The sequence below is a fragment of the Neomonachus schauinslandi genome, chromosome 1, assembly GCF_002201575.2.
Source record: "Neomonachus schauinslandi chromosome 1, ASM220157v2, whole genome shotgun sequence".
NCBI lineage: Eukaryota > Metazoa > Chordata > Mammalia > Carnivora > Phocidae > Neomonachus > Neomonachus schauinslandi.
Window position 1 is genome coordinate 18,214,833 of NC_058403.1, and position 17,208 is coordinate 18,232,040.

Here is a 17,208-nt window from a genome sequence, read left to right on the forward strand (position 1 = left end):
CATGACAGAAAAAAAGAAAATGACTTAAAAAGTCTTCCTGTACCTAAATAAACCACAAGTGTTTTAAAAGAGCTTTATTCTAAGTAAATGATACCCCTGGTAGCTACTCTTGAGTCAGAGTTTATAATCTTGCTCTCTACAATTCAGTATTATATACTACTCTCCATAAAAAATCCTATTACTGAAGGGTTCTTGTTGAAAGTCTAGTAAACTACGTAAAATATTACTTCAAATGTTTTTACGCTCTCTTCTTTCCTTCTCAGCATTTCCCCTCTCAAAGGTGACTTCAAACTCACTAACAATAAGATCAAGCATGACATCTATGCTAGCTTTTACAAGTCAAAAATAAGTAACAATATTGTCAACCACATACCTGAGGAATGGCTCTATCTGATCCTTCGAACTGGGTTTACCTTCTTAGGCTCCAATTAAAAGCCCCTCTCCTGGCTTCCTTCATCTATCCTTCTCCTGCTCGTGCCACACCATTTTATCTACAAACACTCAGGTTACTAACAACTCATGAAGCTTCAATAATATTTATCCCCCAACACTCTTCCCATTTGCCCCCCAAAGGCTAATATTGTTTTCTCTACTTCTATAATGTCTATTTTTTCCTATAATTAGGCTTTGTCTTACAGTTACTTTTTTTCTAAATCTACCAATGAGCCTCTGATCACCAAATTTAATAGATACTACTCAGTTGGCATTTTTTTTTACTTTGTCAGCGATGTGGCCACTCTTGTCCATCTAAAACTCTTTTTTCTTATTTTCCTTCTATCTCTTCAGCTATTCCACGTCTCCATTCCTTTTCCTCAACCTGAAATGCTGACAAGGTCCAGCCTTTAACGTTGTGTTCTTTTCCATTTTATCTCTCTCCATCAGAGACTGTATATGCTTGTACAGCTTCAATACAAACTCAACACAGCTAAGTCCCAGAAAACATCTTTATCTCCAGCCCAAATCTTGTGTACCTGAAAATACGTTCTGGCTACCTTCAGTTGAAATATGTACTACCACTTCAAAATGAAGTACTACCAACATTTTCCCTTGAAAAATCTTTCCAATACCAGACTTCCCCACCTCCCCCACTTAAGCGCTGGAGGGCAAGGCCTATCTTTCTTATGTGCCATTGAAAGTCCAGTGTTTAACACTGATGCCTGGCATAGGTAGTTCACTAAATATGTAATGAAGATGTAACCAGGTCTCATTAGTATAATCATTGCCCTAGTCACCCAAGCTTGAGAAGTTGCATCAATACTCGAATCTCTCCTCCTCTCTCACACAATCCATCAGTCAGTTGCTCAGCCCCATCGCTGGTTTCATTCAACTCTTCCCACATAAATTATCAAGTCTAGGCTAACCTAGACATTATCACCTAGTCACAGCTCAACTATAACATGCTCCTGTTTTCCCTTCATTCAGTCTCTACCTGCTCCAACGTATGTCATATACTGCTGCCATATTCATCTCCCATGGTCATGTCCATCAATCAAAAGCAGTTCTATAATACTAGAGAGTAACTCCACCAAATCTTCTTGCTACTCCTGCATACTCAACTCCCGTGTCTAACTTTTGCACATACATTTCCTAAATGGACTGTCCTCTGCTCAATAGTTTGTCTATAATAATAAACCTTTTCCCAATGTTCCCCCAGGCCACTGCAATCCCTTTGAGATTTTTTTTTTTAAGATTTATTTATTTTAGTGGGGGAGGGGCAGAGGAAGAGGGAGAGCAGCAGACTCCACGCTGACGCATGGAGCCCGACTTGGGGCTTGATCCCAGGACCCTGAGATCATGACCTGAGCAAAGGTCAAAAGTCGGATGCTCAACTGACTGAGCCACCCAGGTGCCCCGATCTCTGAGATCCTAAGAGCATATTCCCTTTATATAAGTTACTGACAGCTTAGAACCATGCTACTTTTAATGGTAATTCTCTCTTTTCATTTATCTTCTCTCTCTTCAACTCCACTATGAACACCCTAAAGACAGAATTTTTTTTTTTTTTAATTTCTTTGTATTCCTAGCACCCGGGACAATATTTGTCCAAAGGGGATAAAAAGAGAGATACAGAAAATCAACATTCTTCCTAAAAATTTTTCATTTAAAATAGATTATAACTTACTCACCCTAGTGTCTTCTATGTCAAGCTTAATTCTTATTGTTCTACTAACATGTAATTAAGTATTTTATTACCATAAGGTATCCCAAGGCGTTCCTGCTCTTTCCTATAACCTTCCAGAGCGGCAGCCCATCTTGTCACTTGTTCTGAGGTTTCGTCTGAAATAGTTGTAATGTGTTTTGTGCCATCAAGAGTTATTACTTGAGCCTCCTCAACAAGATGTGCTTCTGCTTCAGCATGATGGGCATCTGGATCAATGACTACTTCAACTGTTTCCGCAGGTTTAACAATTTCAAGGATGTTTAGCTTAGGTTCAATTCCTTAAGAGTGGGAAAGAAAAAGTAAATTTAAATGAAAACACAAAAGTCACTAAAAAATAAAATTTAGCTTAGTTTATATGTTCTCAAATGGTAGAGCAAATGCTCTCTTTTACGCACAAATACAATTATTCACTAGTACTTCAGTAGATAACAGTATTGTATTAATATTAATTCCCTGATTTTGATAACTGTAATGTCATATAAAAGAATTCCTTGTTTTTAGAAAACACATACACTGATGCATTTAGGGATAGAAGGAAATCATGTCTGCAACTTATTCCTCAACTGGGCAAAAAAAAAAATAATGTGGGGACGGGTGGATGGAGAATAAAGCAAATGTAATGAAAGTTAACATTTGGAGAATCTGAGTAAAGGACATCCAGGAGTTCTCTTACTACTCTTGCAACTTTTCTGTAAGTCTAAAAGGATATAAAAACACCACCACCACCACCACCACACACAGCTACATATAAACATTTATTAGAAAAAAAGTACCAATATGGATTAGAAAATAAAAACTAGACTAAGGAAAGTATAAATGAGTAGCTACCCACCTGCAGAATTTTTAAAAGTCCTTCTAAGCAAATTAAAATTATTTACTGATTGCTTTTCTTTTCAAAGGTCAAAGTACATGTTGAAAAATGAATAGGCACTGAGTTTGTAAAATTAAGTTCACATTAACTTCTGATTTCCATTTTCAGTTGAATGAAAAAAAAAACCAAAATTCTTAAGATATTCAAAACAAATAAACTAGCTCTTCATAAAATCATCTCAGATAGTTCTGTTACAATGACAGCTCTAAAAAACTATCATTATTACTTAACAGCTACTGTTTGGTCATTGATTCTGTTACAATCTGCATCAAATTTAATCAAAGTGTATTTGAAAGATTAAAACTCAACTTCAATCCTCCCTGAAAACCAACTCTATAATAAAATGTATTGCTATCATTCATTATACGGTATAAAGATAAGTCCCTTTTCCAAATATACATGAGAAAAATAACTAACTTTAAAAAAATTTTTTCTCTAAGCTTTATTCCCTAATCCTCCACTCAAATTTCAACAAGTCAGCTCTTCCCAAATCCACTTACACTGAGAGGTGACTAGGCTTTTAAAGATAAAACAAAGAATTTCTTTCTTATTGTCAATGATAATACTGGGGAAATTGCAGATCAGAAGGGGATAACTACCATTTTTATAGTATGAGAAAAGTATGATTTGTGAAATGCAACTGTAAGCAATATAGTATGTTCAAACATTAAAATTAGTGTAAAACTCTGGTCAGAACACCTAACAAGCCACAAAAACTAAAATTCAACCTACCAAATATGGTTTCCTAATTCTCTAACTTTTGTACTTACACAAGATTAGTAAAATACTGTGATGGATATGGCTGACTGAGTCACTCAACATCTTTTGCAAATTCCTCTCTCTGTGCTAAACTGTAGGGAATAGATTTCCTTGTGGCGAGGGTTCCAGTTGGGATTCTGGCTCCCAAATCACTGGCATAAGCCTTCTATCTGGAAACAAGTTAAGAAGGGACAAGTAGGCACATGGAACCCATTTTTTGGCTAGTGTGATCACTGTGAAGGCAGAGGGGTTCTAAGTTGACAGCTATAATGGTGGCTTTCAGATCTGGCATTTTCCAGATCATGGCAGGGCAACAGCTTCCTTGGCAATCCAGTTCTGCAGTGTGGCTAAGGCATTCTGAGAAAGTCAACCAGAACCTGCTCTTCCAGCTCTTTCTACCTTACAATATATCCTTCCCTGAAAAAACTAGAATATGTTATACTTAAAAAAAAAAGAAAGAAAAAAAAGAATACGTTATACTACCTGCTTCACCCTGACAGATATAATTATTAAACCAAAAGCATGAGTGTTTGGCTACAACATCACATTAAGTAATTTAGACAACCACCTAAAACACCCTGACCTTGTAAAACTGAGTTCTCCCATATTTTAAAAAACATACGCTAAACTTTTAAGTAACTATAAAAGTTGCTTACCTTGGTAAGAAATTACCTGTACACTAAGTTGTACAGTTCCATCTGTTTTTACTCCTTGGTCAAATAAACTTCGTTCTGGATCCAGCTAAACATGAGAAAATGATTAAGATTACTTTGGTTTAGTCATCAGGTTTAATACAAATGGATGTACCAAACAAGACTTAATTACTGAGGCATACTAATGAAATTATAAGAACACATCTAATTATCCAAGTTGTCATATCTTATAATTCTTTGCCAAAACTAAACATATTTAACCACTGTGGTAGTAACTAAGGACAACATAAATTAACCAGATTTATTTGAGGTGGTGGTTTTCTCTAGCTCTGGAGTCTAGGATTTTAAATAATGCCAAAAGGCAACTGTTTATTCTGTAAATATATTTTAAGCAGAAGATAATGCAATTTATCTGTCATGAATAAGCAAGGGTGTTTAATTAGTGGGGAGATTTATATAAATCTATTAACATAATTTTTGCCATGTCCCCCTTATAACCTAACCATGCCACACATTTAAGATCAAGGTTAACTCTAAATCTCTTGTAATGAAGTTAAAAAAGTTAAAGGACTTATGACCTTACTACTTAACCTAGCTTTGATATCTTCAATCATAATCCTCTATCTTTTCAGTATGTTTTTTTTTTTTTTTAGTATCAGTGTTTTTATCCTCCATATCTCCCTTACAGTGAATGCATTTCACACAACAGCAACCTGATGACACTTTTAGACATTGTCTGTCACCATTTTAAAAGTAGACTTGCATTGCAATTATCTTGAATAATGTATATATCTGCGTCTGCATTTCATGCAACGCGAGGTACAGAGCTCCACCCAACTCCCATTCCCAAGAATTCAGTCAATATTGTAATCATGGTACAAACATGTTTTCTAATATTAAAAATGTCATATAAAACCTAAAATCTTAGGGGCGCCTAGGTGGCTCAGTCGTTAAGCATCTGCTTTCAGCTCAGGTCATGATCCCAGGGTCCCGGGATCGAGTCCCACATTGGGCTCCCTGCTCAGTGGGAAGCCTGCTTCTCCCTCTCCCACTCCCCCTGCTTGTGTTCCCTCTTTCGCTTTGTCTCTGTCAAATAAATAAAGTCTTTTAAAAAAAAACAACCAAAAAAAAACCCTAAATCTTAGATGACTTTAGGTTTAACAACAGGGATAAGACAAACTGTATAACCATGCAGAAAGATAGGTCAAACATGGTAGTTTTACTACTTAAACGAAGTAGGCCTGATGCTTTGTTACAAACTCTCCTAATATCAAGATTTCTCCTCTCTGTAACAGACACTGGTATGATCTACTTGAAGCTACAGCATGTGGAAGCATCTGGAAGTGAACTCTCAGGTAGTACTGAATACACCAGCTAGTTCACATACTCCTCAAATTAGCACAACCCTGATACTTTCCATTGGCTTTCAAGTCAGCACTCATATGAAAATACAAAAGCATCACCACAAGCAGCAAGCATTCTGACTCCAAGTGCATGTGGTTAATTGACGTGAAGAAGAGAAGTTGTTAATCTCACATTCTTTTTGAGGAGAGGAAGGGAGACAGGGAAGACTGCAAAATGCTTTACATCCTACGCTAGCTTGGAATTCTGTGATACAACGAGCTATGCTATTTCTATTTATTCAACTAATATTTACTGAGAACTTATGATGCGTTGGGTACTTTGCAAGTAATATTTTCATTTTGGGTAGATCAGGTATGCTAAGAAAAGCAACAAATGTTAGAGCTGAAAGTCAAGTAAGAGATCAAGTCCAGATCTCTCTTCACTTTACATGTGAGAAAGTCAGGTGAAGCCTCAGTGATGCCGAGCTGACTTTCTTAGAAGTCTGCCTCGAACAACTGAAGAAAGAGTTTTGAAGTCACACAGGCCTGGGTTCAAATTCCCATGTACCTCTTTGTAGCTGTGCACTGGGCAAATTATTTATCTATAAATCTCAGTTCTACATCTGCAGAATGTACTTAAGAATATGCTGATTGCAAAGACTAATGTGAATATTAAATGAGATAATGTAGCAGTGTTCTGCAAATATTCTTTCGTTCAAGGTAAACTGCCCCTACAGCTCCAGTTCACCAATTTGTCATGGCTGCCTTAGATACCAATCTACAGAAGTTATTTCTCTAACTCCACATTTTTGGAACATTTGAGTTATTTTCAGTTTCTGCACAACCATGCAATGAACATCTCAGATGTACAACTTTGCTCACCTAGGTGAGGATTTCTCTAAGAACAATTTATTGAGGTGAACTACTAGATATTTCACATTTAAAATTAATAGACACTAAATACCAGATTACCTTCCAAAAAGATTGTGCTAATTTATTCTCTCCCTGAGAGAAGAAAAATTTTAAATCATAAAATTATTAATAATATTAGACCCACATACATTATTTAAATAAAGAACAATATCCTCGCCTCCCCCCACCCCCCAACATTTACTAGATTTACTGAAAGGAAAAGATAAAAATATGGTTGAGTGGAAACTGAAAGGCACAAATTTCATCAAAACATTTCAACTTATTCTACATCAAAATCTTATTTAAAAATAATACATATATGATGATTTTAATTTTTAAAAAACGAAGGCAAAAATCCTGTAACATATGGAATAGCTGTATCACAAGGCAGGCAAAGGGGAGAAGTAAAGAGCACGAAAACCAAACAATCCAAAAGAAGACACTATGTATTTGTATAAGTTAGGATAAAAAACAGTATAAACTCTAGTACTTACTCATATGTTCAAGGAAGGTCTAGAGAAATTCTTTGAGCAATTCTATCTAAGCTACTTTTTATACATGAAAATACCACCTTTCTTGAAAGAATACTATAAAACATGACTATGAGTATGCTGTAAACATAGTTTATTATTAAAATACTACCACAGGTAAAATCCTATTGCAATAAACTCCAAGAAATGTATACACTGGTGTTTAAGTTCTTATCCAAAATTCACTGGTGCACAAAGAAGCTAAAAGCTAGTTAGGAATGAAGTGTGAGGAGGACACACTTCCAAGTTCCAAAGTCAATGTGCTTCTCACTACTTTATGTTTAGGCTCTGATTCACATTTATTTAAACCTATTTCGTATTTGTCAAAGTAAAAAGCAAATGTTTAATTTAGTACTCAAGATTTTTTTTTCTAAGTAGGCTACACACCCAGTGTGGAGCCTGATGCAGGGCTTGAACTCATGACCCTGAGATCAAGACCTGAGCTGAGATCAAGAGTCGGACGCTTAACCCACTGAGCCACCCAGCTGCCGCTAGTACTCAATCTTTTAGATACAATTTTAAATGGAGGGAATTTTGCTGGAAGAACTTTTATTTTTAAATGCTTAAATTTTGTAATACAGGTCAAATTTAGTTATAAAGACTACAGCTATAGAGATAAAAGGCTAACAAAAAAATATTTCTGGGTGCCTGGCTGGCTCAGCTGGTCGAGCATGTGACTCTTGCCCTGGGGGTTGTAAGTTCCAGCCCCACATCAGGTGTAGAGATTACTTAAAAATAAAATCTTAAAAAAAAAAATTCTAATGCAGACTTAAATGCTGAAATATAAATCTCAAAAGAAAAAAAATTACCTGGATATCTTGCAGGCAAATTTCATGAGCATCCAAAGAACACTGTAGTCTTGGTTCTAGTAGTTTCTTTAAATTGCCTATTGGCTCATTGATGTCTATAGCCTGGCTTACACATTCAGCTGGGGTGTAGGCTTGTTCTACAATACTAATAAAGTTAAAGGATATAATGGTTAACAAATATTTCTATCCTGGATATTAAAGTCTGGTTTTTGAAACTCATTTCTGCATAGACACTATTCATAGTGGTAGGCTTATCACCAACTAGTGTTGCCAAACTGAATACTAAATTGCAGAGAAATGCTAGCATGAAATTTAAAGCACCCCTGCAAACAAATCTCCTTAGATATATATATGTAGCTAAGTGTATATATATACATATAAATATTGCATATACAATATTTACAGGGAAACAAAAATATTACATTTTCAACTTATTTTGAAAAATTTTAGAATGGAAAATAAAAGTCCCCTCAAAATTTGTATGTCATCTCTACTAGTCAATTTCCTTTCCCAACATAAATAAATGTACATAATAAGGCATGAAAATATAAGTTATATAAAATACTTTCCATTTAATTTAATATGAGATCTACTGGTTATAATCAGTATAAGTCCACATTAAAAAAAATACATTCCTGCTTTAAAACTCTGAAGTTCTTTTATATTGTTATTTCATACTTTGAATTCTATGAAATCATGAGTGCCTTGAGGGTAAAATCTTTGGCAAATAATTCTTTTTTTCAAATCCTTATATGAAGTCAAAGAGAAAACAGACATCAAGTATCTATAAATTGGTGAATATGGAATTCAATTAAGTTTCACACCATGTTTACTTTTAATATGATTTAATTCTCATTTGTAGTTGTCAAAGACAGCATCATGTATTTAAAAATTTGTCAAGTTCCATTTTCACATAAATGCCAAGTATAATGCGACATATGCATCATATTCAATAAATGTATATAGCCTAAATTTCTTCTAATACTTTAAAAGTTTATAGTAGACCATTCATTAAAACAAAGATTATTTTTAAATGATAGTAAGCTATTATTACTATTATTTTTGTTAAGGTAAATTAATTGGGTCTTTTGGCTAAGTATTTCTACCAAATTCTTTAGTGACAGTAAAATAGGCTGTAATTTTCTTTTTCTGTAACAATCATTCTTTAAAAGAAATGTCACCTCGAGATAGATTGGTAAAGACCTATTTTATGTGAGCTCAACATTTAAAAAATGTTTAAATATTGTGCTGTCACCATTTAAACCCTGGGAAACTTCATGCAAAAATCTGAATTTCTCCCGAAAAACTGGATGATCTCACATCACCGGACCTAAATTCCTGCACAACAACTATGTAGTGCAGCTTCATAGCAGCAAATGCTCTTTTACGGCTACTCCCCAGGTTAACATAGTAACTATCAATTTCTTACATGAGGCATCTGCAAAGATTTTCTGTAAAGGGCCAAACAGTAAACACTTTAGGATACGTGGGCCATTTGTGTATACATAAAAATAAATATATCCACATATGTATGTATAAACACACATGCACACATACATATATGTATCTGATAATTGAGAGGAGAAAAGAGCATACTCAAATATGTTGAAAAGCTCTATTAAAAATTTAAGGTTTTAAATCTCAGCTCGACTCTCAACACTCAGCATCCCTGGCAACCTTAGTGATTTTGTCCATTCAACAGAGTTGTTCTAAACCTTCATTTATTCCACAGAAGTCCTCTATTACTCTTTAGTTCCTTTTACTTTCAACATATTATCTCATCTCCTGCTTTATAGAGAAACATAAGGACCACTAGCCATCATCTTCCTCAAGCTTCTTCTTGACTCTCAAATCTTTTACCCAGACTGTGTCCCTGGATTCTGAACTCATTACCACCGCTCTACCTCTTTAATGGAGTAATAGTCCATTACTATCCCCAAAACTAACACCTTTCACTGCACTATATACTTAGTACTGTGCACGTAATTATCCATATATCTGTATGCCTCCTCAAATACAATGTGGCCTCTGTAAGAGCAGGTTACTGTCTCATTTATTCATATATTCCTGACAGCTACTAGTTTATAGCAGTTACTTATAGATATTTGCTAAGTTATTTCAGTTTGTGAATTAAACTCTTTCTGAAATAAAAGTAACCAGCACTGAGGAAAGGAAAAAGAATCAAACCGTGCCCTAGTGGAAGGAACCATCACAATCAATTGCTTCATCATTATCAGCTATATTTATTACTACCTTTACTTTAAAACGGTCTTTCCCTCCCAGCTACAAAGCAATTAAGTCAAAGGTAAAAAAGCAATACATTATCCCACAAAATGCTGAGGTCATTTGGAAAAAAAAAAGTCTCCCCAAAACTATGACTTGATTCTTAATTTTAAGTAGTTATGCTGATAATTATAAAAAGTGGTAAATGCAGGAAAAAACCAACCTTTCTTCTGTGCACTCTGGTTTCTCTGTCCCATCAATCTCAATTTCTATCAGCTCCTCTGCTTCTCTTTTAGTCATGGTTGGGAGTATTTCAAAAGCTCAGTCCTGCAAGAATTAAAACTTAGGACATTTTGAAATTATCTGAACAAACAGAAATGCTATACAAAAAGCAGAAATCCAATTTAAATAAAATCAGAATTAGGTAAGCAGAAGAGGAAGTAATCTTACATATAAAAGAAAATCCACAAATGATATTTACATTAACCTAACATGACTTTTTCATCATTTCATTGTATTTACTGGGATATTTTCTGGCCCAAATTCTAAGTCAATGAGTTACTTCAAAATCAAGTGAAAGGTATGTCAATTCTTTACAGCAACTCAGTCTTAATAATGAATTCAAACCTGCACCTTAAAAATTAACACGGAGATGAATTATAGTTGTTCAGCTAAAAGGTGTATTTTAGTAGCAAAATTTACTGCAAAGCACTGTAATAATAAAGTGACATAAAGTTAATCAGAGCTAGTATTTGTTACAAATTACATCTTATAAAGGCAGCACAATATTTTAAAACAGCAAAATAAAGTAACAAATTATAGATATGCTTATTATTGCCCTGATTACACATTAGAATTTTTTTTATTTTTTAGATGTAGTTTTATATATTTTAAACCAGTAATTTCAGTTTTTGATTCTCTCATGTAAAATTACCTGCTGCTTTAAACTACCATTGATACAAAATCATTACAATTTTTAAAATACTAAGTAATGCAAAAAACAGCTGTGTATATTGGTATTTCTTTGTGGCCATTTCTGAGGTATTAATGCTGTTAAGTTCCAGGTTGTTCCTTCTCATTGTTGGTCAATGAATTTGTCTTTAGACTCCATATATTGTCTCAGTCCAGAATAGAGTTTTCTAAGTGCCTCTGACTCTTTGACTTATATCTGGTATTCTATTATTTGCAAAGGAGTCTCCCACTTACAAGATTTGACAAAATGAAGACTTCCAATATTCATTCCTAATAATAATAATCACTATTTCCTGAGTACCAGGCACAAGCATTTAAATGCTTTATAATCTTTACAACAGAACAATCTTGAGTCTACCCTCATATGAAAACTCTCCAGAGGCTAGTGAGGCTCGGCTGCATTTGGCTCCATGTCATACCTTAGGTGCAACAACCTAACTACACATCATTCTAGGTGAGGCTGAACTGTGGTTTGTTCAAAGATAGGCTCTATATTGCAAGAACCACCACTGTCTCTAACCTGGAATACTGCCACAGCCTCCGCTAACAGGTTTTCCTATTTCTGTACCTCTGTCCCCACTACAGTCCATTCTCAGTCAATAGAACAGCCAGTGCGATCCTTTTTAAAATTGAAGTTACAGCATAGTGCTCTTTTGATTATTATCAGTCACAGTAATATCTAAAGACTTCACAGTGGCCAGCAAGGCCCTAAGAGATCTATCCCCCAACCCATTACTGCCCTGACTTCCACTCCTACACCAGCCTCCTTGCTAGTCCTTGCATCTTCCTGCCAAGCCTTTGGTCTTGCTGATGGGTCTGCCTGGCACCTACTTCCCTCAGCTGTCCTCCGGGCTAAATCCCTCACCTCTTTGATGTCTGCTCAAATCTCCTTTTCCCAGTGAGGTATATATACCCTGACCACCCCATTTAATTCTGTAATCGGCCTCCTCTTTACCCGTTTACTCTTTCTTCTTGTCCACAGCACCTGTCCCTCTAACATACTTTATCATTAATTTCTGCATTCATTATCTTTTTTCCTCTGTTCTATTATCATCAAAGCACAAAGACCCAAATTGTCCAAGAGTGACTTCAGGAACTTAAAATTGTTTTGTCTAGATTACGGACTTTGCCAGCTTCCTGAAATAGGAGGAGTTTTGCCAGGTCTCAATTTCTCTAGGGACCAAACTCTCTGGAAGGCACAATAACCCAAAACTTGTGAATATATGAAGTTACATGGCAGAGGGCAATTAGGGTTACTAACCAGCCGATCTTAAAATAGAGATTATCCAGGGTTATCTAGCTGGATCCAACAAAAATCACAAGAGTCCTTAAAAATGGAAGAGGGAATCTGAAGAGATCCAGAGTGATTCAAAGCTAGAAAGATTTAACTGGCTGTGACTGGCTTTGAAGATGGAGGGAAGGAGCCACAAGCCAAGAACACAGGCAACCTCTAGAAGCTGAAAAAAGGAACAAATTCTCTCCTAGAACCTCTAGAAGAAACACAGTTCTGCTAATATCTGATTTTAGGCCAGAAAGACCTATTTCACACTTGATTTCCAGAACTGTATATAATTAATTGATGGTATATTTAAGCCACTAAATGTATAGTAATTTGTCACACAGTAGTACTAGAAAACTATCTTCTTTCCCACTTTAGAAGGGCTGTAACTCTCCTTAGGTCCCACAGGGTCCAGCAGCTGAGGAGCAGGTTTTCTGACAAGTTAGTCTCTAAACAGCTGGCACCTAAATCTAGACTGTCTGGTATAAAATGGTCACATTTTCCCCACATTATCAAGGTTGCTCTCACACCTGCCCTATAAAAAGGAAGAACAGTAAGGGGATGGGGGTGGATACACAACATGCACACGCAGCAGACTGCCTAGGCCCCAGCAGACTTTTATTTTGGATGATGAAAGGATTAAGGACTTTTCTTGTTGACTTTGGACTATTTAAATCTTCCCTTTCCCCAGTAAAGCCTATCCCTTAACTGATGCTATGTATAAAATTGTGGAATTCATACTGAGAACTATTGCAAAACAACTGATGACCCAGTAGGGACCTACCTTACAGGACAACTTAAGGGTATTTGTTTATAGATGTATACAAAGTACTTAAAATGGTGCCTTACCTTAGTTGGAATTCCATTAATATGTGTTGAAAAAATAAAAGCTATAAGTGCTATCACACATCAGATAAAATTGGCTCCAGATGCCTTCAAGGCTTAAGCATGAAAGGTAAAACTATAAAGCTAATAGAAGAAAATGGTGGGGAATTTTTTCGCAGTCTAAGGATAGAAAAGGATTTCTTGAACAAAATTCCAAACATATAAGCTCCAAGGACAAAAACTGATGGATTTCATTACATAAAAATTAAGATCTATGTTCAATAGACAGGCTACAGAGTGGAAAAATATATTTCCAATATTCAAAAGTGACAAGGGAATAATAACTAGAATATTAGACAATAAATTCCTGCAAGTTGATAACCTCAAAAAAGTCAGGACATATTACAAAAGTAAAGCATAGGAAAAGGAAATGCACATGACAGAAAAGCAAAACAGCCAAGGATATGAAGAAATGTTCAAATTCAAATCACCCCCCAAAATGCAATTTAAAACAAATAACTACAACTCTATACCGTGCGTGTTGATGTGTGTATAGAAAAAATTAGAAATTTGACTACAGAAGAGTTAGTAGGGATGTGAGGATGTAAAAATCCTCTGCCACTAGTGATGGGGTACAGACAGGGGTGTGGCCATTTCGGGAAAAAAATCTAGCAGCACTTGCTCAAGTATGCCTGTATTTATGACCCAGCAATATTGCCCTTAGATAAGCATTACAGATATTTTCACACTGAATGATAATAGGATGTTCAGGACAGCTTTGTTGGTGATAGCTGGAAGATGAAACCAGTATGAGTTCCATGGTAAGAAAGCAGCACATGCTAGGAAACTTTATTAGCAGGTAGAAACAAAAAAATAATGTATACACACACAATCATAAAAATTATTCCCTATAAGAAAAGGGAGAAACAGAATAAGGTTTAGAGCAGAACAACACTTAAAAAGATTACTTATGGGGAATCTGGGTGGCTCAGTTGGTTGGGTGGCCAACTGTTGGTTTCCGCTCAGGTCATGATCTCAGGGTCCTGGCATTGAGCCTCACAGCGGGCTCTAGCTCAGTGAAGAGTCTGGATTCTCTCGCTCCTTCTGCCTGACTGCCCCCCCCCCCCGCTCTTTCTCTAAAATAAATAAATAAATCTTTAAGAAAAAGAAATATCACTTATGTTTTATTTTCAGGCCTAACACTCATCATCCACTCTTACCTCCATTATTTACTTATTATTTTTTAACTAAGTAAGCTCCACGCCCAACCTGGGGCTTGAACTCATGACCCTCAGATCAAGAGTCGCACGCTCTACCAACTGAGCAGCCAGGCGCCCCTCCATAGCCAATTTAAAAAAAAAAAAATTCGGAAACAAGTGAAATTTCTGGGAACTATGGAAAAATAGAAATGAGGAAGTAACCAGGAGCTGAGAAATGGCCCTATAGGCTTCTCAGCAGGGATAACCCTAACTGGACTTAATACAAGCACTAAAACATGGAGTTGTTTAAAAGAAATTTATCCTGTGATCTTCCAAAAAAAGTTACAGATTAGTTGCCCACAAGGTGCCCAATAAAGCAAAATATGAGCCGTACATACTTTTGGGAAAAATCACATTACTCATGGTCTCTAAATTCATCTTTCTCTCTCACTCTAAATCTAGTCTACAGAAGCAGTGGAGAGGTTTGGGAAATTATCCAAAATCCAAATCTTTGATATCAGAGTGGGTCTTAGCTTTTTTTCTGGAACCAATTTTCCAGAATTCTATGTCAATACCTAAGAAAATGGAGCCTCTTCACCTAAGGGCTGCCCCCTGATGCCCTGGTTTCTCCTAGATTAAATCTAACCTGAGGTTCACAACACTTCACAAAATGCATACAAATTAACTAAGAATTCCTAGAAAGGCTAGTTTTCTTTAAAATACAGTTATGTTTGTAACATTCTCTTTTGGAGCCACAGACAAATTTGAGGATTGTATTTCTTCATTGGAATGCATTATTAGTTTACAGAAGTTAGGACAACTTTGCCCAATGAAGGAAAATATAGGATTCCTAAACATAAGTATAGTATGGGAGTACCTGCAAGACTGACAGCACATTTTCCCAAGATAACAAATACTTTTAAATATCACAAGAAATTAAAGTACATTTTTGTTTTTAAAAATAAAATCAACAGTTAAGAAAAAATAAAGCACATATACCTGTGTGTGTAGACAGAGTGAGAAAGCAAGTGTGGAGAAAGAGTAACACTTGGTGACCACCTGCCCCACCCCCCCCCCCGGAATTTTCACCATATAATTTTTTTTTCATGTGGATTTGAAGTTTTATAAATAAAAATTGGAGAGAGATTTAACACAACAGTTTTAATTTAATATCCAGCCTCCCCATGGTCTCATAACTCACCTCAATTTAACATTTAGCTCCTTATTTTGTTACTTCAACACTATATATCCTTCATGGCACGCATATGTACAATTCAGGTAAAAATGCCTTATGTCCACCTAGTGTCAGAATATGTCTTAAAAAAAAAAAAAAGCTTGGAAAACCTGGATCAAAACTCCGAGACAGACAGGTTATTCCCCTAACGTTGCTCCTAAAGAGCTGACCAATTTTTTCTTAAGCTTAAGACAACACAGTACCTAGGAATGTTATCCCTGCCCAGCTCTTTGCTGCTGGGAACCTTTCTAAATCTTTGCTCCTCCCATGAGTCAGACCTGGAATTCCTGCTAGTAGAATTCGTTAGTGGAAAACTATTTATGAAGTGGACACTATTTCTAAATCACTACTCATCATCTTGCAAGGCAATATTAGGCACTGTTCTCCTTGCTATTAACCTAATCAAACTAGGATCACTAAATACACTGCAAACACGCACAAACGACTTATCTTCCAGTACACAAAATACTAAAAATGTTGGCAAGCTACATTAACCCATCGTTTTCCCCTTCTCTTACTTCCTCGTTTCTAAAATAAACTCCTACTGACACCATATACATTAATAAATGGCTTTGATGCAACTGTGGGGCAGTTCTAGAAAGACTGAGATGAAGTGAGAGCGCAACGCTGAGTTGGCGAGGAGACTGGTTTTGCACATTCCTCTGAAATCCCGGGGGCGTCAGGACCTCATCCCGACCGCGGCGACTGCAGACCGCCGCGGACGGCGGACTGGCGAGGAGGGGACAGCAAAGGAAGGGAGAAGCGAAGGGTGACACGGGCGGCCCGCGGCCCGGGGGCGCGCGGCTTCCCAGGGCCCCGCGCCGCGCGCCCCTCCCCTCCGCTCCCCGCACTGCCTCACCCGCCCCTCCCCACCCGGCTCCCTCAAGTCTCCACGAACGGAAATGGGAGTCACAGCGCCGGGGACCAGCGGAAACAAAACACAGAGGCGGCCGCGGGGGGGCCGCTGTGGGTGAGAAGGCCCCGGAACGAGGCCGGCCCGCGCGGGCCCGCGCTCCCTTCCTCCCCCGCGGCCGCACTCACCCGCTCCGGAATCGGCCCCGTGGCCCCCACCCGCGCTCCAGAGCCGGCTGAGAACAGCAGGGGCGCGGGCTCCACGTGCAGCGTCTCTCCCAGTAAGACCCGCAGCTCCCGCGATTCGAAGTGTGAGGCCCCTGGGCCCTTCCCGCGGAATCGGCGCTGAGAAACTCCAACCCCCCCCTCCCGCCTCCCAGGCACCCCCGGGTCCGGGACTACAACTCCCAGCAGGTTGCGCGAAACGAACGCCCGAGGAAACGGAGGCTCACGAGGCACACGGGAGCCCGACGCCCCAATCCGGCTTTGTTTTATACTCTGACTTTCCGGGCATAATCATACTCCTCAACAACCCCAAAGAACAGGATGCTGAATTGGGTCCGGGAGGATTGAACTAGGGAAAAGG

The 17,208-nt window shown here is 37.4% G+C and overlaps 1 protein-coding gene across 4 annotated transcripts in view; it reads right to left on the reverse strand.

The window, feature by feature from the left end:
- GABPA (GA binding protein transcription factor subunit alpha) overlaps positions 1 to 17,123 on the reverse strand; it is a 35,398-nt gene extending 18,275 nt beyond the window's left edge. Inside the window, exons 1-5 of one of the 4 annotated variants that reach the window (XM_021678098.2) lie at positions 16,812 to 17,123; positions 10,485 to 10,588; positions 8,039 to 8,183; positions 4,448 to 4,532; positions 2,194 to 2,439 (exon numbers count right to left, since the gene is read on the reverse strand). In XM_021678098.2, the coding sequence (XP_021533773.1) occupies positions 2,194 to 2,439; positions 4,448 to 4,532; positions 8,039 to 8,183; positions 10,485 to 10,561 (553 nt within the window). In that variant the 5' untranslated portion in view covers positions 10,562 to 10,588; positions 16,812 to 17,123. Of the gene's footprint in view, positions 1 to 2,193; positions 2,440 to 4,447; positions 4,533 to 8,038; positions 8,184 to 10,484; positions 10,685 to 15,737; positions 15,769 to 16,811 lie in introns of those variants that run through there. The other 3 variants (XM_021678101.2, XM_021678099.1, XM_021678100.1) reach the window with 3 other exon arrangements.
- Between the last annotated feature and the right edge of the window lie 85 nt (positions 17,124 to 17,208).